General features: G+C 45.8%; 1 protein-coding gene across 1 annotated transcript in view; it reads right to left on the bottom strand.

The window, feature by feature from the left end:
* GPC3 (glypican 3) overlaps positions 1–25,004 on the bottom strand; it is a 281,890-nt gene that overhangs the window by 63,629 nt on the left and 193,257 nt on the right. The window contains exon 6 of the mRNA XM_073358506.1: positions 16,420–16,540. Coding sequence (XP_073214607.1) covers positions 16,420–16,540 — 121 coding nt within the window. The remainder of the gene's footprint in view (positions 1–16,419; positions 16,541–25,004) is intronic.

The raw sequence follows: 25,004 nt of genomic DNA, 5'->3' as shown, positions 1-25,004 counted from the left end.
CCTCTTCTTTCCTTTCTCCAAGCTAACCTAAAAATCTGGCCACTTCTCTTCATCTACCAAACCATTAACTACTTTGTATGGGCTGCACTATACTTTATAGAATCATAGTATCGTAGAACTAACAGGGACCTCGAGAGGTCATCTAGTCCAGTCCCCTGCACTCATTGACAGGACTAAGTATTATCTAGACCATCCCTGACAGGGGTTTGTCTAACCTGCTCTTAAAAATCTCCAATGACAGAGATTTCACAACCTCCCTAGGCAGTTTATTCCAGTGCTTAACCACCCTAACAGGAAGTTTTTCCAAATGTCCATCTTAAGCAAACCCTTGCTGCAATTTAAGCCCATTGCTTCTTGTCCTATCCTCAGAGGCTAACAAGAACAATTTACCTCCCTCCTCCTTGTAACAACTTTTTATGTACTTGAACATTGTTATCAGGTGTCCCCTCCTCCCCCTAAGTCTTCTCCAGACTAAACAAACCCAATTTTTTCAATCTTTCCTCATAGATCACCTTTTCTAGACTGCAGCGGGGTGGTCACCCACTCCTGCCCTGAAGGGCTTGAAATCAGCCCTGGGAGAGGGCTGAGGCTGCAAGAGGGCTGCTGCTAGGGAAAGCAGCCAGCCTTGGCTGACTGGAGAAACAGCCACAGCTGTGGCCATGCCCCAATCAGGGCCCAGCTGGCCTTTAGAAGAGGGCAGTGGGCCAGGAAAACACAGTTTCTCTCTAGATGTTGAGAGGGAGGGGTCTGACTGCTGGGAGCTGAGCAGGGTACCTAAAGTGGAGCAGGGCTGGGGAAAGGCCAGAGGAGCTGGGGAGCTCAGGCCTGGGAAACCCCCAGGCTGCAGGCCTTGATGAAGGCCTAGGAAAAGGGTACTGGGGTTGCAGAGGGCAGCCCAAGGGTAGGCAGAAGCAACAGGTCCAGACCCTCCTTGCCGATGATGAGTGGCAATTATACTGCACTCCACCCCAGGGAGAGGGGGCTAGATGGTGACTAGCAGTAGCCAAAGATTGAATGTACATGTAACAATGTTCAAGTACATAAAAAGTTGTTACAAGGGGGAGGGAGGTGGGGGTTCCCCTGGGAGGGATGACCCAGATCTGTGGGGGTACTGCCAGGGGGCAGCACCCTGGTTTGAAAGGGGCACCGGGGTCCGGGAGGGACTCGGGGGCCCAGCGGCAAGTGGGACACCGGCCTGCAGAGGGTGCTCTGGAGGCTGGAATGCTAATTCCCTGGACTACCAACAGGAGGCGCCGCAGGGGTGAGTACTGCCCCGTCACATAAGCATTTAATCATTTTTGTTCCTCTTCTCTGGACTTTCTCCAATTTGTCCACATCTTTCCTGAAATATGGCACCCACAAATGGACACAATACGCCAGTTGAGGCCTAATCAGTGTGGAGTAGAGCAGAAGAATTACTTCTCGTGTCTTGCTTACAACACTCCTGCTAATACATCCCCGAATGGAGTTTGCTTTTTTTTTTTTTTACAAGTGTAACACTGTTGACTCATATTTAGCTTGTGATCCATTATGACCCCCAGATCCCTTTCCGCAGTACTCCTTCCTAAGCAGTCATGTCACATTTTGTATGTGTGCAACTGATTGTTCCTTCCTAAGTGGAGTGCTTTGCATTTGTCCCTATTGAATTTCATCCTATTTGCTTCCAACCATTTCTCTAGTTTCTCCAGATAATTTTGAATTTTAATCCTATTCTCCAGAGCACTTGCAACCCCTCACAGCTTGGTATAGTTCGCAAACTTTGAGTGTACTATCGATGCCATTATCTAAATCATTGATAAAGATATTGAACAGAACCGGACCCAGAACTGATCCCTGCAGGCATAGGCGCTGACTTCCTCACTACCCGGGGGGTGCTTGACTCCCCTTCTGCCCCAGGCCTGCCACCACTCCAAGCCCCCACCCATGCCCTGCCTCTTCCCAGCCCTGCTCTGCCCTCCCTCCACCCGTTCCCCAAAGCCCCACCCCACCTCTTCCCGCCCCCTTCCCTGAGCACCCTCTTTCTCCACTCCTCTCCCTCCCTCCCAGTGCTTCCTGCACAGTGGGAGGGAGGGGGAGGAGTTGATCAGCAGGGCCGCAGGCAGGAGTTGCTGGGGGGGAAGGGGAGAGTTTAGCTGCTCGAGGGAACTAAACATCTGCTAATTTTTTTCTGTGGTCCTGGAGCACCCATGGAGTCAGCACCTGTGCCTGCGGGACACACCACTTGATATGCCTGTCCAGCCTGACTGTGAACCACAGATAACTACTCTCTGGGAACAGTTTTCCACCCAGTTATGCACCCACCTTAGAGTTGCTCTATCTAGGTTGTATTTCCCTAGTTTGTTTATGAGACGGTCATGCGAGACAGTATCAAAAGTCTTACTAAAGTCAAGATATATCACATCTACCGCTGTCCCGCATCCACAAGGCTTGTTACCCTGCCAAAGAAAGATATTAGGTTGGTTGACATGGTTTGTTCTTGCTGACTGTTACTTAGCCCTTATTATTTTCTAAGTGTCTCCAAATTGATTGCTTAATTATTTGCTCCATTATCTTTCTGGGTACTGAAGTTAAGCTGACTGGTCTGTAATGCCCCAGGTTGTCTTTATTCCCCTTTTTATTCCTCTCATATCCAGCAGTGTCCTTCCTCTAATATAGTATACAAAATTGTACACATCACTCTGAATCTGGTGCTACTCATGGCAGATTAACTCCTCCTCATTTACAGTCCTTAAACATACCCACTATATTGGGCCTAAGACATCTCTTGGTCTTACCCATATATCTGGATATATGGGGGTAAGGAAGCCACATTAATTTTTACTTGCGGGGGACTCCTGGACCTTGACATCTGCACAAGAAGGGCAAAGTTGATTAAGCCAAAATTGACATAGTTTCAGAGGCTCTCTTCCCCAGTTAGATTTTGACCAGTTTCTAAATTGCATCAGAACATCATCTTCAAGCTTTCAGGTTAGACAATCAGACACAGGAACACGAAGTGGGAGAGGAGGCAATTTCCTCAACGTGTCAACTCTTTAAGGCACGGACTTGTCATTTGTTATATACTTGTACAGCTCCTAGCACAACAGGGTTCAACCTGGTTGTAGCCTGCTGATACTACCACAATATGAGTGTTAACTAATAACTACTACTACTACCAGGTGCATGCGCTCCTTACCGATCAGATCCGTACCAGCGATCCTAAACTTGTGCTCTCTCCCACGCTCCCCAGTCTCACCAACAGGAACGCCATAACCCAATCTCCCTTCTGCTCTACTGGCAATCCTCTTCCACAAAACAAGGGCCTCCGGTCTAAGCCTTCTGTCTTCCATGCACCCAACTGGCCTGGCCGACAGTCATGCCTCTTTTCTCCAAGACTATGAGAGTGGCACTATCCCAGGGCAAGGTTAGCTTTAAAAGTAGCTCTCCAACTAGTACAGTAGCTGGGTTGCAGAAAGGGCATAAAAAGAGTGTGTGTGTGTATATATATATATATACAAAATCTTTTTTATCTCTTATCTATATATAACAGATCTAGAATTAAGTGAGTGGGTAAAATGGATCCATTTATCTTTCCGATCTGAACTGTAAAGAGGGCTGATGTACAAGCTTGTTTGTTTACTGGACGGGATCACTCAGTCTTCTTTCGCACTCTAGGGGACTGTTTTTTTACAAACAGTTTGTCTCTTTATAGATGCAGCGTCTCAGGTGCAAATGCTAGCACTGGGCTACCTGGACGGATCCACAAATCAGAGAGACCGGCATCTAGGCACGAGTATCTGCTCTCACAGTCACTTGCAGGTGCAATCATTTGTTGACCAAAAAGAAGGCCCTTTTCAAAATCAGGCCCAACAAATAGACTCTGCATGCATGGGAGCAGAGCCAAGCCACTCAGCTAGGAAGCTGATGCTCTCATCATTTTAGCATCCAACTGAAACATCTCAGACTTTTGTTTCTGTTCAGTGCTGGTGACTTTATACCCTCCGCTGATGCACTAACAAAGGCACTTAAAGAGCGATGCCCTGTACCCAGCCCTAGAGAATGAATCTGCTGATGCACAAGGTTAGTAAAACCTCCTGGGCACACACAGGAGTTGGCCACGAAGTAATGTATATAAAAAAGTTCCTGCTAATCATCAGATCTCTTGTATAATCCCCCAGGCAACTTTATCCCACAGCCAGAGTGATCTCTGTGTTTCACACAGAGCCTTTTTATACATGCTCTCAGAAAGACCAACCAATAAAAACACAATTAGTCATTTAAATATTGTATAATAACAATAATCCTCAAGGCATGGGCATATACAGGTAATAAGTGCTCTTGCAGTTTAAATGTTGAGACCAAGCAAAGGGGTTTAATCAACTGCAAAAGCCATTTACTGCTACATACATTCCAATACCGCGGGCACTGGAGTATCACGAATGGCTTTTGCACTTGGTTAAAAGTTGAAACCAAGCTGAAGAGTTAAAATGCAAAAATATTTATGGGTAGTATACGCCAATGCCTTAAAGATAATTGGGGTGGGTGGGTGTGTGTGTGTGAGAGAGAGAGAGATACACATGCACACATAGAAAATGTGTAATATATAAATACTAAAGTCCAAAGTTACAGCGGACTTACTGAGTAGCTAGTGTGTCAGTTATGACTCAAAACACCTGCTTTAATGTAAATACCTGAGACATCTGCTGGTGTCACAATAAGAACATGAATACTGTCAATCATTACTAGACATTGAAAAAACTTCCATTCATTCTCTGGTGACAATATGGATTGTCTGGAAACTTAAGTGGCTGATGTCATTCCACCTCAAGCTGTGATCTGATCAGGTCTCACAAACTAAACAGAGTCAGGTCTGATCAGTAAGTAGAGAGGATACCTCCAAGAGAAACCTCTATGCTATAGAAAGTGGTGTCAGTTCTTTAATAGGTGTCCCACTTTCTCTCAGTCAATATTGAACCAACATTCAGCATCAGGCTCAGGAGCAGAAGGTTTTTGGATGAGATGCTAAACTGAGTTCTCGACCACGTATGGTCATTAAAGAGATCATGACACCTTTTACAAGAGTGCTGTTGTTGAGTCCTGGCCTCCCTACCTTTTCCCAGAAGCTTAAAGTAGATTCATAGATTCTATGGCCAGAAGGGACCATTGTGATCATCTAGCCTGACCTCCTGTACAACATAGGCCATAGGACTTCCCCAGAATAATTCCTGTTTGAACTAGAGCAGATCTTTTAGAAAAACATCCAATCCTGATTTTACCATATTCTTCTTCGTTTCATCTCCTAAGCTGTGCGTAGCCCTACCATGCACGGTTTAAACCCTAAAGATGGCGGGATTTCTTTAAAGTGAAGTGATTACTGCAAACATACATTGTTAGTAAAGCACTTTCAGATCATTCAGGATGAAAGGCCCATATAAATGTAAATAATAAATAGCTAAAACAAATTAATACCAGCCTGTGTTACTAGACAGAATCCAGAAGGTGGATTCATCTCTTTGACATTCCCTGCTAGCATCTGGAAAGGACATGTGGGTATGTACCGAACAAGGATACATATTACTGTCTCTAGAACAGGAAAGACATGAATTCGCCTCATTCTATTCCCCAGCTGACCAGAGAATAAATTTAGAGGAATGGACACATCACATTCATGAGATTTATAGCTCATTCATTCAAGATTTGTGAATGAACCCTCTAGAGGAGGGAACAGGTCTGGCCTATTCTAGTGTTTCAGTTTGGGATTGTCACACCAGCCACTACAACAGAAACTATAAACACTGGAACCCACCAGATCTAGTGGAAGGTGTGGCAGAAGGCTCTTTTGGAGCAGACGCTCACTGGTTTTATCCCCAAGGCCACAAGTATGAAGCTAGCTGACAGCTGGGCTGTCTGTGTATATGTGTGGTTACAGATCATTATGTAGTTTCTCCTACTCAGATTTACCAGAAAACCTACCACATTTAAAAATGAAGACATACAGCTCCTTCCTCTAACCCATTTTGTGTTGTAAGCAGTTATTAGCATCAATCTTCCTGTCTCAATGCACAACTAGAGTTCTCCTCCAACCCCATCCCCAGAACTTAAGCTATCGCTTGTCTTCGGGGCCTAGCTTTGCAGTGTGACACTCTGAGCTTTGGGCTGTCCTATTTGGGCTGTCCCTAACCCATTCCCTGTGGTGGTTCCTCGGTTTTGCCAGAAGCTGGGAATGGGCGACAGGGGACGGATCACTTGATGATTCCCTGTTCTGTTCATTCCCTCTGGGGCACCTGGCATTGGCCACGGTCAGAAGACAGGATACTGGGCTAGATGGCCATTGGTCTGATCCAGTGTGGCCGTTTTTATGTTCTTAAATGTGGCAGTCTCCCAGTAAAAGACCCAGAAGCAGCAACAGAAAGTATTTAGAAACTTTGCAGGTGAATTCTGCCCAGCCTGCTGAGAAGAGAGTGGACATCTCTGCTTTTTCCCTCGCTCTCCCTAGTGCAGCTGTTGTGAGACTAGTTGTTAAGAGTAACCGATTGCAATAACTGGTTAATATGCAATCAAGTTCATTTAAAAAATATTACTCCTGTTACTAGTTCCCTTTCTTTAAAATGTAAGAAATCAGATTGACAGCAACACAGGCCCATCCTGGGCCATGAGCAACAACACACAGCCATACTGTCACGCTCCACACAAAAATATTCAGTCACCAGAGATGGTCAACACTTATACATTTTGACCCAATTTAAATTTGGAACATTTTCAGCAAATCTCCATTTTTAACCAACTCTAGAACTAACTGAAATTTTGATAATTTGAATAAATTTTCATGTTTACAAAAATGGTCGAAAAAGTCCACAACATTTGTTTGTGACAGTTTTCCCCAGCCACCTCTAGTTGATACCATTTCTACTGGAAAGTCAAAATTGACTGAAGCAACAGCCTTTTTAGGGACAAAAATACAGTGAAACCCCCATGCTCAAGGCAGCATCAAATATGGTTGCTTATTGGATCTGTTTTTCCAAGTATGTATTTGAGAGGCTATCCATCACATGAACTATCTTCTACAGTATCAATGAGAACTTTATTCTAAATTATGAGGACTAGACACAGAGCAAGAAGCTGTTTGATATGATTAATTGGGCCCATAGTAACTACTGTAGTCTCTTAATTGGACATCTATGCATCCAATTGTTGGTGGGATTTGTGATTTAACTATAATTCCAAGTTTATTTCCTTCATAACAGGATAAAGTCCACTTATACTTACAGGATATCTGGTGTTTGTTTTCCAGTGCCATTGTGCATCAGCTGCATGTTTTGATGCAAAGAAAATTAATCCAGTTTAAAGGTATTTTTTCAAATGATTTCCACTGTATTGTTTCAAGCACACACTCTTCAGGACGCACCTGACCGTCTTTGTATGAGCAGCAAATTAAGCACTACAGCTGATATTAGAACTGAAGACACAAAAATGGAGTTCTTCACCTTTTCTCATGCTATTATCTAGCTACAGAGCAATATAGATTAGCCGCCGTGATAAGGTGAAATGGCTTAACTAGTAATATGTTAATATGTCAAACTTAACAACATGGGGTGAAATCCTGGTCCCATGGAAGTCAATGGCAAAAAAGACCCAGAAGCAGCAACAGAAAGTATTTAGAAACTTTGCAGGTGAATTCTGCCCAGCCTGCTGAGAAGAGAGTGGACATCTCTGCTTTTTCCCTCGCTCTCCCTAGTGCAGCTGTTGTGAGACTAGTTGTTAAGAGTAACCGATTGCAATAACTGGTTAATATGCAATCAAGTTCATTTAAAAAATATTACTCCTGTTACTAGTTCCCTTTCTTTAAAATGTAAGAAATGCTGACTGACTTCCATGGGGCTGAGATTACTCCCCTGGTGTCTATGGGCTGAAACCCTATAAACGCTAGTTTTATTATATCCCAAAATCCAACCCTTGTTGATTCCCTCTGAGCATGCCAGCTTAGTAAAATATTGGTTTTGCCATGAAAATGAAATAAGATTGATTGATTTGTCATCCACTAAGAAATCATTGATCCAAATTTGATCCTAGGCTACAGGCAAATAATCCTCGCTAAATCAAATTATCCGCAGAAGGGAATGCGTGATTAGCAAGAAGGGGTGCGATGGAGCGTCCACCTCGCATAAAGCAGGTTAACCTGATAAGCTGCATCTGAAGGAAGGCCAGGGACTGATGAGGCCTAATGGCTGAAGAAGGCCAGCTGGGATAGACTTATAAAGAGAGGAAGTTGGTAGTAAGACAAGGCTGCCAGGAGGAGTGCAGCAGTCGCTCCCTAGAGAAGAGGGCAGTTGGCTAGGTGCAAAGAGGAGATCTGGGGAGGAACGAGTAAGTCCTGGGGCCCTGCCTTGGACTACAGACTCTGGCAAGAACCCAAGAAGGGGTGAGGAAGCTCCAGGGGCAACTTTGGGATGGGCCAGAAGATAGGGAAGACTGGTAGGAAAGAACTCAATTGGCACTTGAGCAGACTATGGTTGCTAGGCATAGGGTCTCTGGGTTGGAACCTGGAGTAGTGGGCAGGCCCGGATTCTCCTGCTGGCCACTGGGAAAGTGGCACAGAGCAGGAAGTGGATTGGAAGACTGTCTGAGACTGCAGAGAGATCGTTTGGCTGGTGGGCTTGGAAGGGGAGGACTATAGTGACCTGGCCAGAGGGCTGAGTCACAAAGGGGGAGCACCCTGAGTCCAGAGAGGCAAAAGGGTGAGCAACCCAAGGGGGGGGGCGCGCGCGTCAGACCGGTTGAGAACTAATCCACAGATGAGCCACAAGGAGGCACCCCAACAGTGAGTGGTTAACCCTGTGACAAGGTGAGATTGAAAATATTTGGGAAAAACTTGAGATTTTTCTTTTTCGCCTTTAGTTTTTTTTAAGCACAGGACTGTCCCTTTTCTGGTCCCCTCCCATCCCTTTCTGAAGATCATTCTGAGGGAAAGCGCTCTTGGCAGATGCAACCGAAGATGCAAACTTCACCTATTAAAAACCACCTCTGCATGCTCATTATGTAAACTCTGGGTGTGACAACGGCTCAAAGTGCTTTGGGTTTTTATGGTAAAATCCGACATGTTTATTTCTTTCCAAAACCCCTGACCAATCTGTGTGGGAAATAAACTATCCATGGCCAGATCCTGCTCTTACTGAAGTTGATGGGTGTTTTGCCATAGACTTTAATGATAGCAGGAGTGGGTTCCTCCCTGGTCTTTTCTACCTCTTACTGCTATAGGGTTAAATTCACATGCGTACAGAGGGCCAACATGAGGAATACACACCACTAAAATCCTAGTGTGTGTGCTAAGTAGGGTTTAAGTGGTGAATAGGACTCACACCAGTCCTCTGCACAGGGGTGAATTTCACCCGTAGTGAACAGTGTTTAAAAAACAAGACTGTTCACTGCCCCATAGCATAGTATTATGTTTACCATGGCATTTGTACTATCCTGTAGACTTAGAATGGGAAATACCTCAAATTCCAGAGAACATTTAACTGCTGCAAGCACTCTGATTGTATATGCGTAAGGGAAGATAGTAAGTACAACAGTCAAGAAACCTAAGTTTCAATACATTGACTACAAAGTCAGACAGAGGCAGATTATTCCTTAGCCAATAGTAGTTTAAAAAAATCAATTCAATTAACTCAAGGCTGATTTAGAAAAAAAACAAAACACTCTGTGTGACCTATTCTTAGAGGGTTCTCACATTAAACCCAGTAAAGCCGGGATGTTTGTAGATAGAGCCCTGACAGGTGGCAATACTTCGTAAAAGCCAGTGTTACGAAAATATCCAAGGAAAGAAGAATATTTTTGGAATTAAAAATCAGATATATTCAAACCTAATTTTGTTTTAATTCACGTATGTCACATATCCCCTAATTTAACTGGCCTAGCAGATCTCTTGTAATTGCTGCTTGCATATGCAGTCAGACTTGGTGAGCGAATATTTACAATGGTGTGGTAACAAGAGCCAATGAATGGCTTCTGAGTCACAAAAGGGCCACATAGTTAGCCTTTACAGACCAGACCTAGACTTGGTGGAACTATAGATGATTTCATGTAGTAGAAAAAGGAATTAGCTGATACATTCCAAAACACATTTTAAAAAAATCTTCTGTCATTTTATTTAGTAGCCTTAAATATAAATAATTGTGACATCTGGTTGCTTTCAAGAGCATGTGATTTTAATATTTTAATTGCTACAAACAGTTTCATAAGGGTGCCCCCAAAGGCATGCCCAAATCATTATTTTGTTTGTTATATTTCCTGTGAGGTTTTGATCAACTATATTCTGTACATGCAGCAGTCTGAGTATTGTAGCACTAATACATTCATTTCAAAACTGGAAAATTAGCCAGCCGGGACTCCTTTTGTTATAGGCTGTTAAATATTGTATGTTCACTGATAAATATTGGGTATCGTTTTATTTTAAAATCAGGCAGTTTACACATTTTGTTAATTATTATGCTATCATATGGTTACCAGATTAAAATGCAATGTTAGCGGGAGATACAGCAACATCTAATACAATGCATCAGGAGGGGATTTCATCTAATCTGTCTCTAGCTCTCCAAAGTGGAAAACACATTTCTGAAATCCTCAGGGTCTCCCATAACGCATTTTACAAGACACCCACTTGAAACCATCCACTGACATTATCCAGTAAAGTCATTTTTACAACAGCCACATGGGTCCCTCTTAAATATCATCAACAGCACACGCACTGCAATGGGTAACATCAGACACCTGGCAACCACATTGATTATTGCAGGAATGCAGTGATGACTTTACATGGGAGAGCTACAGTTACTGCAGGAAATGATAGTCTCCCTAAGTCCACCCCACCCTTTTCCCCCTGAGTAGCATCATGGCACCTGCCAGCCCTTGTAAGGAGAGCAGCAATCTCAACACTGGGTGGGCACCATATTTGCTGGTTTTTTATCTGCTGAAGGTGGGGCAGACAGACTGACTTTCTTTGCCTACAGACGTGCAGCAATTGCTCAGCAAACGCATTGCTGTCATTGCTCGGTGTCCATAGTATATGCCAGGGATGTATTCCCAGCTACTAAGTCAGTATGGTCTTGCTTTACCAAGGTGGGGGTTGGAGGGAAGCTAATAAACCCACCTTGGTATGTCCCTTGGGACTAGGGTGACGAGATGTCCCGATTTTTGGGTCATCTTCTTATATAGGCTCCTATTACCTCCCAGCCCCCATCCCGATTTTTCACACTTGCTGTCTTGTCACCCTACTTGGGACTCAGGCATTCCATCAGGGGATAGAAGGACACTTAGGCATAAGACTGTGATACAGTTTCCAGGCCTGTTTTGTTTATATTAGATTCCATAACATCGTAGCCTTTTGGCCACTTTCCAAATGACTCCATGCGAGCACGGCCTCCGTAGCAACCGTTCTCAGCAAGTACCGAATACATAATCTTAGTCAATCCAAGTACCTTTAAACAACCCTGTTTGAGCTTCGATTCCCAGTCTGCAAACGCTCTGTGTGTGTTGGCCACTACACTGCCTCTCATCTTTATGCTTTCCCCCTTCGAGAACGCTGAGTTTTACTGCTTCTTGCACTTCCAAATTTTGACTCTGATCCTACCTGGGAGCTCCCCCTGCAGAACCCCAGAAGGCCCAATACCTTGACCTGACTGGAGGATCAGGGCCTTAAACTGGACATGAGAAAAAGACACGAAGGTTTCACCTTGTAAAACAAGCATATTCCTAGAAATCACATAGTCTCTCTATATTCTAGGGAATCAATCAAAGTTAATTTCCCAGGGTTTGTGAAAGCCTATTGCCTGGACTGTGATTCCCAAATGGGTTTTTTCAAGAGCTTAGCTGGCTGTTATATTTCTGGCTAGAGAATATGCAATATGATAAAAACACAGTCCCTACACAGTGTAATAAATTACAGACTGTTTGATGTGCAAACCAAAGATCTGTCAAGCTCCAATATATTTGAAATATTTTAAATGAGTCCTGCACTCCAGTGTCTGGAAATTTAAAATATGTTTCCAGGCCTCTCAATTTTCTAATGACATTATCTTGCCCACTTATTCTCCTTTTAGGAGTTTTATTCCAATTCTTACCAAGTATCGTTTCAAAATAATGCTCCTCTTCCTGGAGATAGACCCACCAGAAAGGGGGCGGGGCAGGGGGGTTGATAAGCTTATGACTGGTCCAATGGTTAAGACACTAGCCTAGGACTTTGGATGCCTGTGATCAAGTTCCTACTCTGCCAGACACTCCCTGAGGGACCATAGCCTCTGTATGCCTCAGTTCCCCAGCAGCAAAATGGGAACAGCAGCAGTGCCCTACCTCACAGGGTGCTCTGAGAAATAAAAATAGGGATCAATTAAAACTCACTTCCGTCAAAAAGATCCCTGACTTCCCAAATGTGATAACGCTAATATTTATGTATGAGCCATCCATGCTTCTGGGCACAGAGTGAAAGCAACTCAAATCACAGCTTGGTCTAAAGGCAAAGGAATCTAAAAAATCCCAGTACTAACATGATGATGATGATAAACCAGCTCACCCACCAACCCACAATAAACAGAGCCACCCACAAATCACACATTAAAAAGACCCGCCAAGCTGTTTTGTGTTTCAATCTTATTATCAGGAATCATGCTCCAGAAAATGTCACTCACCCCAAAAAGATCTGACCTGAGACATTAAACTTACTCAAACTGCTGTGTGTTTTATTTTTTAAAGACCATAAACCAAACCTAATAAATTCAGACAGACCTTTTTATTTCCCCTTTTGTATAGTTTTAACTGGCTGCTTTCCTTCCAACCTCTGGGCATTCCATTCTAGTGTACGAATGAGGTCCACATGATTGCTTGAAAAGCATGCAAGTTCTACAACACAGAAAACAACTTGTGGAGTGCGGGGCGGGGGGCGCTTTATAGGCTATGAACGCATTTATTTAGATTCAGAGGGAGAAAACTGATTGGTTAATGAGTGACAGAACTATACAATTTATTCACCAAACCTGAACCATCTCCAGAGAATTCTGAAGCTTTGTCATGCTTTTGGAAAAGTATTTATTTTTATAGCATGAATAGCATATAATAAATAAAGGCTAAAACATTGTAAAACATAAATTACATCTATTAGCAACATCCAAGAGTTAAAGAAAATGTTTTGGAACTCAACTAACTGGAAAGGGAGCCTACATATGTCTCTGGGATCAAAGCTGCATCTCCTCTTATCAAAACAATGGACTGGGAGCCACTTGAAAGACATTGTTGCTATGTGCTGGATACCTACAGAGAATGCATTTCAGAAACCTGAGCACGAAGAGCTGACCACTGAAAAGCGGTACTCATTGCCCCTCTTCTCCAACAGACACTGAAAGCCTGAGGAAACCTCCTTTAAAAGATGCTTTCCACTTGAGTAGAGCAGATGAGCTACTTTTCGTCTCTCTTCCAGTTTGGGATTCCACACTGCATTCTACAACATGACTGTTGACCCAACCAGAATTGCAGCTTTTCATATCTCCTCCTCTTTGGGAGCCCATTGTCAGTGCAGATGTGAATGAGACAGAGAAACTTTCCTGGGCCAAGGAACTAAGCACAATGGTGAGATTCAATCCACAAAATCTCAAGTCTAAGAAAAATCCAGATTTCCTTTTACCAGGATCTGAGCCATTTAGCTTGGCTTAATGTATTTGGCATGAATAGCTGGTTCATAGCTAGTTCTCAGGTATTATCTTTTGCTTTCAAAATGTTTTCTTCTGAACTCTTTTCCAATGACAAATGGCCTTGCCCCAAAAGTTAACATTTTCACAAAGGCGTTTGATTTTTCAAAGTGTTCACATTCTGTATATTTACATGTATTAAAAAAGCGCAGTTGAACTGCACTAGATAGTGGTAAAGCTGCAGACTTTGGTTGCCATCTACTGGTCTGGTAATAGCAGTGGTAAGTGGCTGTCCTGTGACCAGAAAGAAAAGGAGTACTTGTGGCACCTTAGAGACTAACCAATTTATTTGAGCATGAGCTTTCGTGAGCTACAGCTCACTTCATCGGATGCAAAGCTCATGCTCAAATAAATTGGTTAGTCTCTAAGGTGCCACAAGTACTCCTTTTCTTTTTGCAAAGACAGACTAACACGGCTGTTACTCTGAAACCTGTCCTGTGACCAGCTCCCCACTGGGCTTTCCACACTTCCTTTTTCTCAATTTCTTTTTTTCAGTTTCAAAACTGAAAAATTTGGGAGTTATTTTTTTTTGTTTTGGTTTTTTCAGCTACATATATTGTAGCTTTACCAGTACACAGTTCAGTTCAACTGACTAATTTACCCTTGGTCTCCTAGTCCAGGAAACTTAGCCTCCCTGCAGCCTGAACCGATCAGCAAAGACCTGACTTGACCCAATCTGGCAGCCAGCATTTCACAATCATTGTATAGCCGCAGTTTCAAGAACGCTAATAAGCATGTTTTGTTCAGTGTGGCTTTCTCACTGTGAATAGCAAAATATCACCAGCAGGCTGAAACCTGCCTTCTTCACAGTTTAATAGGGAGCTGATTATGACTTTTTCTCCTTTTAATAAGCAAGACCTGTTACCCTGTATTGTAAAGTACTGCAAGCTGGCATGTATGAATGTAAAGGAAAACTGGACCTGCGCCCCAACAGTAAGCTCTGCTATTCTGTGTCAGGGTGTACATGGCTCACCGTCACATGAGCACAGAAAGAGTTAATTCCTAAGCAAAACTGCCTGCTACTTACACCCACAGGGGAGGTAACAGAGGTGTGTCTTGGGGACCTAAAGACTCAAACCAGGGAATGCTATGAATACAGTTCCCTGGTGTTCACTGAAGAAAAAAAGAAGAAGTCATCAGCAAACCACCTCAGCTAGGAACTTCCGAAAGAGCAAAACCAACCTGCAGGCCAGCCTTGAAAGTGTGGTTTTGTTTTAGCCTCCTTGAGCTTTTTTTAAACCTGTTTGTGTCCAAAAGCTTACGAAGAAAGCTCACAAGAAAGCTCTCCCTGCATAGACTCTGCTTTCAGGCTAAATTGGGTAACTCAGCCATATTACAGGGCACATTATTATTACTTGGATAGTTGAACCCACAAGGCCCCCAAACAGTCTGTGCCCAGAAACAGCAAAGGCATAAGCCCTCAGCTGCATTTTAAAACAACCACACATCGCTGCACACTAGTGTCACAGGAATGAGAGCAGAGTCCAGGGGTGGACAGGAGCTCTGCTGGTCTGGGGCAAGGCAGGAAGCCAAGAAACCATGACACCAGGAGAGAGAACATGGGGAAGTTAAGTGGTCATCTTAAAGAAAGCCAGCCCAGGACCTAATCCTGAGCTGTTGGGGCACAGACTGGTGGTGGTGGTGCTAAGGACGCGTGCTCCTCATCCCGCTAACTCAGGGCAGAGCAAATGGAAGCAAGAGGGAAGGCGGCCAATAACTAATGGAACCATATTGCTTCTATCGGTGCAATCCTGATTTAATTTGTCACAAGAAGAATATCTAGAGTGGAAACATCAGCTCAGACTGGGGCCATCATGCCTGATAAACTGCCTCCAACAGGACCAATACCCAACACTCCAGGTGCACATGAAAACTTCACATTAAGCACCAGGAAAACTGGGCAAGGCCAGAAAATTCCTTCCTGGCCCTTGCGGTGATCAGTCTGTGACATGAAGCTTGAGATCTGATGACTGCTTTGCTACCCCAAACTTAGCATGTTCCTTACGTTAATGTGTCAGTCACAAAACCATCCCACCCCTTGGAGATGCAGCTGCAGTGTCTGACAGCATGGCCTCCATGCAGGAACAGATTCTGCAGACCCACTCCCCCGGACAAAGGATAACAATTATCTTCACAAGCCTCATCCGCACAACACAGAACTGCCATCAAATGTGCTGAGCATGGAGGGGTTTGCTCTAGAGAACTGAGACCAGACACTGCTGTCGGGGGGAGTGTGGGGCAGCTTGCTCTCAACCCCCACCCCTTGCTGGGCCCTCCCTCTGCACTGGGCTGGGATGAGGGTTGTGGTGCTGCTGTGGGTGGTCAGTGTCCCTGGGTTGCAATGCCCAGCACAGGGAGCTGGGCTGAGTCCCCTGGGACAAGAGATACTGCTCTGGGGTCTCTGTGGGTGCAATTGTGCCCATGAACCCCACTAAAGCGCCCCTGCCTGAAAGCCTGGCTCCCTGAGCACCCCTCCTCAAGACTGCACCAAGTTCCAGTCTGGACCATAAGGGTGGTGGAGCTGGGCACACACGTGTGTCGTGGCCCTGGGTCCCATACTCACAACTGACATCATATGACTCCGCTGTCATTTGCACATGCCAATAAAGTCCAAGAAACGTATCTAATTGAGCAAAGCAGGGCAGATTTGGAAACGCGCCACCTCCCCCCACCCAGAGCAATCCCCACTCCCTGCCCTTGCACCCACCTGGTTGATGTGTTTCAGTTTGTCGATGAGCTGGCTGATCACTGGCTCGGGACCCTTTGTTTTCATCTCGTGGGTGCCAGCTTGAGCTTTCCCCCCATTCCTCACTGCCTGGTGACTGTACCTGCACGAGTGAACACAGAAGACAGCATTGGGTGATGGACTGGACTCAGCAATCCGTATTATTTATTGCTTAGATCGCAGCATGCTAGCTGCCTTCCTGTCACAGAGGAAAACACGGACCCTGCCCTGAGAAGCAGAGGACGTTATTATTTCTCTAACCACAGCACCTAGGACCCCAGTTTGGACCCCACGGCATCAGGTGCTACACAAACACAGAATAAAAAGATGGACCCTGCCCTGAAGAGCTTCCAATCTGGGTGCAGTCTAAGAGGACAGACAGCCCAAGGTGTGGAAAGGGATACGACACACAAGGCAGGTTAGCTGGGTGACGACCGCCGGGTGTCTGATGTAGGTCCAAGTGTGTTGTGGTGCTGGTTTAAGTTAAATGTGAAAAATATTCCCACTCTACAGTTCAACCCCCTTGTGGCCCAGAATCCACCCCAGTGACCCAGCCCCCTCCCTCCACAGCAATGGTTCCCTGGCTAAAGTAATGAGCGGGCCGAATGGATGAGTCAGCACATGTCTTGTAGACTTTGCAGTGGAAGTGGGACTTCAGAGGGGATTTAAAGGAGGCGAGGTGGGGCCAGCTCAGGGGCAGCAGCGTAAGAAAGCAAGGAGACCCCCTGCAGGAGAAGCAGGCAAATACCACCATGGGGCTGGCAGCACTGGCAGGGCAGAGCGGGTGGGAAGGCGATGCCAGGCCAGACCAGGGCAAAGAGGGGAGGCATTAGGGAGGACCTGGGAGGCAATCACAAGAAGCTCAGATGCAGCGGAGAGGGGGAGCCAGGCCAGCGGAGAATTCATAGCGGGGATGGCAGCAGGTGCAGGGGTGACGGTCAGAGCTGTGCAGATCGCAGAGGGCGACGCGGGTGTTGGGAGCCCAGGGAGGAGGACGCTGCAGCAGTCAGGATGGGAGGCCTGGGAGCTGTGCGGATGGAGAGGAAAGGCCAGGGGGTGGGAATAGTACGGAGGAAGGAGCAGCAAGATTTGGATGCAAGCCAGATGTGAGGGGATCGGCGTCCGAGATGACACCAGGTCACAAGTCTTCGCAACAGGGAGAGTGTGGGGTGTTCCGCTGTGTGGGAGAGGGCTTCAGAAAAGGGTATGGCCAAGTTAACAGCATGACGTCCACAGTCTGTGCTCAGTTCCCCCAGGGCCACTGGAGTGCCTCCAGATTTACAGCAGTCACTAGGAACCTGGCCCCAAAGCCTGAAATCTGAGCAGCTTTTCAAATACAACAGGGGCCAGGTTTCAGGACAAGGGCTATTCAGAACTGCCTTCGTTTGATTGATGCGAGATCCGTCACACAGTAGTGTTAATGAGAGTCCGCCGCTGAGACCAGGGCCCCCCGGTGGCAGGGGCTGTGCAGAGACATAGCCAGAGTCAGTCAGCGGATGTCTACATGGCAGCAGGCTGCATTTCCTCCTGCCCGGGCAGACAGCCATGCTCCAGCTCTGCTGGAGGTAAAATGGGAAGTGCGGAGGTTGCGGCAGCCCACCCAACCCCTCCGGTGGCTGGCCCAGGTCACCACAGCCACACTGCTATTTCTAAGCACATTAGCTTGAGTGCGTGTCTGGATACCCGGGCCGGGAGGCTCACTCCCAGCTTCAGTGTCAACGTACCCTGAAGCACCGTCTCACCGAACAGCTCACGGCCTAAACAGACAAGGCAGAAAAAGGCCAGGCAGACAAGACAACTGTTTCCATTTTACAGATGGGGAACGGAGGCAGAGAGAGAAAGGCCACAATTCAAGAACGCACTTCCACCCGATTTTAAAACCGATCACCACTCTGGAAATCGCTTAATCACCGCTTGACTTGAAGCTCGTGCTAAAAGTGAAGTACGTTGTTAAGTGGCCTTCAGTCGGCCCCCATGTATCTTGGCCAAAGGAGTCTGTGAAGAGCCAGAGGAGATCTCCTGAGTCCCCATCTAATGCCTTCACCTCAAGGCCACCCTGCCTATACATTTAATCGATCTTGTAGCACTCCGAATTGCCACCTTTGTACCGGTGTGTTACCCAAAGTACAATTAAATTATCATGTGTCTTTCCTGAACGACTTTTATTTAAAAAATGAACTTCGGTGCGATTCTTGTGGGATTCAGCATTTAATGTTAAATGCACAAGCCTCCATTTATATTTTGAAAAGTCTTGTAGCAGGATAATCACGATGGGAAAGTACCAAATACACAAAACAATAGACACCGCTGCACCGCAGCCCAGCAACTTAAGCACATGAGCAGGGGCTACTTGCCTGCTGAAAGTTAAGCGTGTGCTGAAATGCTTTGTTGGACTGAGCTCATGATTTCCACTGAGGCTGAAATAACAAACGTCTCTAAATAAATAGCTGGCTCTCAACAAACACGCGCTACAGCAGAATCCATATTCTCAGGGCACCATCTTGTGGAAAGACGCATTACTGCCGTTCAATTATTACACTCATAAACACTTGTTCCTGCAAGAGCTGTGCCTAACTTTACACATATAAATGTTTGCAGGACTGCGGTGCTAGACCTGTTGTTTTATCACACAATCGCAGAACACTACTAAACCAAGCCAACACGTCTATCAAACCATACACTCATCAGCAACATGAACATGTAAAGGCCGGACTTTTTAGATGCCTGAGAAATTGCTACCTTTGCTGTCATTATGTGAAGCTAATTTTAAAATGCAGAGACAGAACATTAAAGTACACTGCTGAAAAGTGTTCTGGAGTTTCAGTGAGATTTAACTCCTGGGTTCTGTAGACTTCAGTGAGAGCAGAACTGAGCCCCTGCCTGGACCATACCTAAATCAAAGGAATACATTTCTTCTGGACTAGTGTAATACAAATGCAAATAAACTGATCTTGTAATCCCTGAGCGGGTAAAACTCACACTGAAGTCAATGGGAGTTTTGTCTGGGCAAGGACTGCCAGATCAGACTCTCTACACTCTAGTATGTCATAGATGACGGAGCACAGTAGATGTGGTAGGGACATGGGAGATAATGTCCAGTGGCAAACATTCAGTGAATGTGGAGAATATGGAAGGCACAGTGAGTGGCCCTGGTTAACTCCATTAGAGAGAGGGTTGGAGTCATAGGCTACCAGTGAGACAAAGAATATGTCTTCATTGCACACTAAGGATTGAGCCCAAGCCCCCCTTCCATCCACACACAAATCAGTCTGACTTGGGTCAGTAAGCACTCAGGACCTGGGTCCTAGGACCGTGTTAAAGTGGTGAGTCATAGCCTGAGTCCTGCTGAGACTCGGGTCCAAGCCCTGTATTTTGCAGTGGGGACCCTGCTCAAGCTGCAGACCCGAGTCAGAAAGTCTACGTCTCACAAAATGGATGTTAGCACAGTTGTGGGTCCAGCAATTGTAAAACCTGAGTTTTGCAATGCAGTGAGGATGCTCAAGCGTGCACTTGGGAACACAGAGTCCACAAGCCGAGGTCCCACAGACTCAGGTTTATGATGCAGTGTAGACATACCCTAATGGCGAAGCCATCCTCCTGCACAGGAAAACCCACAAGAGAGGACCTGAATGTTGGGGGGAAACTCCAGGAGGTTCCCCTTGTGGGGTTCTCCCTAGAACTGTCCTGCTACCTGGGCTGTACCCAGAATCACAAGGCTTTCAGTCCATGGGTAGGCAATGCAGCCCTTCCTTCTCCTGACCAATGAATTCATGGGCACAAAACTAAACCTAAAGAGAGCTGGTTTGCTCACGAGCATCCAGACCTGCCCTGCTATTACACTCCAGATCACGAGACTTCAGCCTGGCCTCCACCCGTGGGAAAAGGGAACACACCTTGTCAGGGGACAAACTCCCTGCTTTTATGCAAAAGGACATGGCAACAGGAAAGCAAAGGAGGAAAGGCACAAAGACAGAGGCTGAGTCACCCCCTCACTCACAGCTATTGGGCTCAATACAGAGGTAAGTGGGTGAAATGTTCTCGCCTGCGGGAGACAGGTCAGAGTAGATGATCGACTGGTCCCTTCTGACCTTACCCCATGAATCTAGGAATCATTTATAAAGCCCACATACCCCACTGGATGCAAGGCCTGATTTTCAGGGAGCCCAATCTCTTCTACTCCCATTGGAGCCGGGAACTGTGGACTCTGACAATCAGAGCTGTGAGGCTCAAAGTGCATCTCCTGCTTTTCTGAAGGTGAAAGTATCATTAACACAAAGAAAACAGACATCCCAAATGCATTTCCTTGGCCTAGGGATGGAGTCAGGTCCCCCAGGCAGACAATGACACAGATTCTCCAAGGGCATTTAAGCACGTTTCACTCCATCCCTATTTAGCAAAGCACTTAAACGCATGCTTAACTTTAAGCACCTCAGGTAAAATTTTCAGAAGTGCCAATGTGACTTAAGAGCCTGAGTCCCACTGACTTTGAGTGATCCTCAGGGAGAGATTTTCAAAGGCACAAACGGCGGTTAAGTGCTGAACTCCTATGTCACTTTTGAAAATGAGACAGGTCCCTAAGTCACTCAGTGCTTTTGAAAATCTTATCCATTATGATTAGCGTGCTTTGCTGAACAGGGCTGGACTGCGGAGCCGGGGCTTTCATTCTCTCAGTTCAGCTGGAAGGAAAGTCACTACCAGAGCATAGGGGTTATGGCTTTCCCAAAGCCTAGCTGCACCTAAGGCATGGCAGGACTGTATGAAGTGAGCCTGGGCATCTTTTCTGAGCACACCCAAAGATCGTGTGTGAGCCAAAAGAGTTTGAAACTTAGCTTCAGTAAGGGAAAGAGGAAAAAGAGTCCTGAAATCCCAGCTTTCCTGGAAAGGACAGCGGGCACCATCTCTGCAGCATGGTCTCCCAAGGTGCCGCCCACTTGACAGCCATCAGCAGCTAACGGGCTTACTGGGTCCTAAGGCCAGCCCTGCGACCATACTCATGGGAAAGAAAAGTATAGGCAAGCCAATGGCAAAAACACCCTACTTTTCCTCAGGGTTCTGTGACTTGTTAGGAGAATCCTGCCAGAAACTTCCTTTTTTGTCTTTCCATTCAACTCAGCAAGTGAGCGTGTGTTAATTAGCACGAAAGTGGCCACGGTATGGCACAAGCAGGGACTGCGTGACCTCATCTTATAGATTTACAGCAAACTTATCGTCTAAGAATAAAGTGTTTTGTGGAGCAGGGGCAGCATTTGGCATGTGCTTAGGTGCCTTGCTGAACTTGGACCAAAGAGGGCCAGGTTGTTCCCGCATTGCCTTGAGTGACAGCAATGGGAAGTCTCCGGGCCAAACTGATCAAGGGATGAAGGCAAGACAGCTACAGAAAGGCACCTAGTGACGGATGCAGAATGTTTCCAACTTACCTCTACAGAGTGTAGGCGTCTCCATTGAATCTGAGCTGTTTTGCAGATGCTTCTGTTCTAGACATGAGCACTAACAAGCCCTGATACAGATCCCATGCTCTAAGGACGCTGTCAGCACTGACAAATATACTGCTAACTGGTGTAAATTATTAAAGTCCTCCAAGCTCCAACTGGGGCCCTGCCTTTTGAAACACCAATGCTATAACAGGATCACGTGCCCGACTACCACTTCATAAGCAGCACAAAACCAAAGATCCCTACCTCAGATGTGGTACCCTGTAGTAGGATGTCATTCAGCAGAGTAACGGGGGTTTCCCTCCCATAGTTCCCTGGATAGGAGCTACTGTTTGTGAGAAGATAATCTCAAAAGGAGAAATGTCACGTTGTTGTAAAGTGTGCTGATACATGGCTGTCACTAAAGATCATTAAAGATAATCACATGATGAAAACATTACCAAGCTAAAGCCTTGCATGGGTTACATATTCCTCTTTCATTCGTAAGTCATAAGTATTTGGTATTAAACCCAAATAAGGGGTTTGCCCCAACCCTCACATCCAAAACTCTCACCTTTGCAAATACTTTCCCACTCCAGCTCAATTAGATTTAACCAATGGGGTTCCCAACAAGTTTTACCTCCTGATTTTCATTTCAGAGCACTGGAGTCCAGACAGCAAAATGTTTTTTAAACATATGATAATAAATGTACTGGTGTGTTTCCTTCCCCACAGAATCTGCTTTAGCATTGAAATGCAGAGAGACAGCTGGAGCCGACTTGGCTGTGCTAAGTTTGGAGATAAATTACTGAAGTGCAATGTATGATTTACAGAAAATAATCCTGCAAGTCAAGTGTAAAGTACTATATATGAAAGAGGAAAGTAACCTTTTCGTTCAAACACCAATTAATTTACGCCTGCCTCCTGGCTACAAAGTATTTATTCAAATGCAGCTGCATACTTTAAGCCTGCTAGAGGGGAGCAGAATGTTCTGTCTTCTTTGACTTCTTCACTTTGATGCTGCTCATTGAACCTTAGTTTCTTGGTGATGCAGGGGGACCGAATGCAATAGAACCCGATCGCTCCATGTGTAGGTAAGCCTTTTAAGGAAAGAGGGCCCATAGGAATGGATCCTGAGACAACAGCAGCAACCCATTCTACAATATCAAAAGGTGCTCTGCATTGCAGGACCTCTTCTAGCCAATGGAGCTATGTCGATTTATACCAGCTGAGAGCCTGGCCTGGAATCTTTAAAGTGTTCACCCTCTTCTGTGGGATACAGTATTGCCAGACCTCGAGCAAAACTGGAAGGTGGTTCTTTTCTATTTTGCTTGGTAATATTAACTGCCCTGAGTCCCAGTCAGCCACACCAAGAGCCTCTTGCAGGGACCCAGGCCACCAAACAAAAGCTCTCCTTTCAGACGTACAGCCCCATTGACTGACTGTCGCAAGAAGGCGACCAAGGGGGAAGGGCTGGGCTTACCATGAGGCAAACGGAGGCGGCCGCCTCAGGTGCCAGACCGTGCGGGGATGCCACTAGGACCCAGAGTGTAGAAAATTGTGTCTGCATCTGGATTCTCTCTGCTCTAGACCCACAGAGATGGGGGAGTGCTGTGCTGGAGGAAGGAGGGCACAAGTGACAGAACAGGCAGGCAGGAGAAAAGGTGAGAGGGAATAACAGAAAGCAGCAGGAGCTGCAGGGAGAGAGAGGAGGAGCCTCTTATGTACCTCTCTAGCACCCCCAGCAACCTGGACTGATTAACACCAGCTTCTCAGGGAGCTTCCTGTTTCCTGCTGCTTCCCTGAACCCACTTGAGGAGAACAGGCAGTCAACTGAAGTAGTAGGAGCCAGTTAGGCCCTTAAGATGCTGATCTCTTCCCTCGCTCAGGCCCTGCTACCAGGCTGCTTATTTGTCCCCTTCTATTGAGTGTTGAGAGCCACTCTAGCTGGCACAGAACAGCAGTCTTGAGTGAAAGAAGAAAATGTCCCTCTGGGGCAGCATTCAGAAAAAGAAAGAAAGTAAAGGAAGCTTTTCTAACTAAACAGGAAGGAGCTCTCCTGAGACACGTAGACACAAATGTTCACGGTGAGCCTTCCGGTTCCAGTGAGGATGTGAGTGGTGAGGAGATGCCTGATCTTCCAGTTAGTCAGAGTGCAGGTGACCTGGCAGCTACTGCAGCATACATATCTCCATCTCCAATGGATGTAACCATGCACATTCCTGAAGAAAAGTGTAGATCAGAGAAGAGGGTGGTGGAGGCGCAAGAAACAGCTGCTGCTGAGTTTAGTTCCTTAAGTCTAAATGATCAAGGACTGTGGACCCACTTGAGCAGTAGCCTGAGGGACTTCCTTGTACTGCGTGGGCCACAGCAAGTGAAAAACTTCATGTTCCCCAAAGACAATGAAAACAGAAGTTTCCATCCAACACATTACTGGCGTGAAATCCCCAATGGTGACAAAGTGGAGAGGCCATGGCTTATGTACTCAAATATCCAGAATGCTGCATACTGTTTTTGTTGCAAACTCTTCCAGTCTAATGTTCCAGCCACTTTGGGTTCTACAGGAACAAAGGACTGGAAAAATCTGGCATGCCATGAGAAGGCATTAAATCACCAGAGAGCATTCCATAGGTGGAAAGAGTTTGAGATGAGACTACGGTTAAAGGCCACCATAGATGATCAGCATCAAGAGAAGATTGCTTCAGAGTCTCTTGACTGGCAAAATGTTCTGAAAAGGCTCATTGCCATTGTGAGAATGCTTGGTACCCAAAACCTAGCACTGCGTGGCACTTCAGATCAGCTGTATGTGCCAGACAATGGAAACTTCCTTAAAATTGTGGAGCTGATGGCTGAATTTGATGCCGTACTCCAGGAGCAGCTAAGAAGAGTCACCACCCACTATCTTGGAAAACAATTCAAAATGAGATCATACAGTTACTGGCAACAAAAGTCAAACAGAAGATTGTGGCAGATCTGAAGTCAGCAAGATCTCACTCTGTTATTCTGGACTGAACACCTGACATCAGCCATATGGAACAAATGACTTGGTGCATTTTGTAACAACAGAACCCAGAGAAAATGTCCCTGCAATGGTGACTGTCAGAGAGCATTTTCTAGAATTTATTGACCTTGATGATACTACAGGAGCTGGTATGA

This window comes from Lepidochelys kempii, chromosome 9 (genome assembly GCF_965140265.1).
Source record: "Lepidochelys kempii isolate rLepKem1 chromosome 9, rLepKem1.hap2, whole genome shotgun sequence".
Classification (NCBI taxonomy): Eukaryota; Metazoa; Chordata; order Testudines; family Cheloniidae; genus Lepidochelys; species Lepidochelys kempii.
Note: the sequence above shows the minus strand (reverse complement) of the source record. Positions and strands in the feature narration are given on the sequence as shown.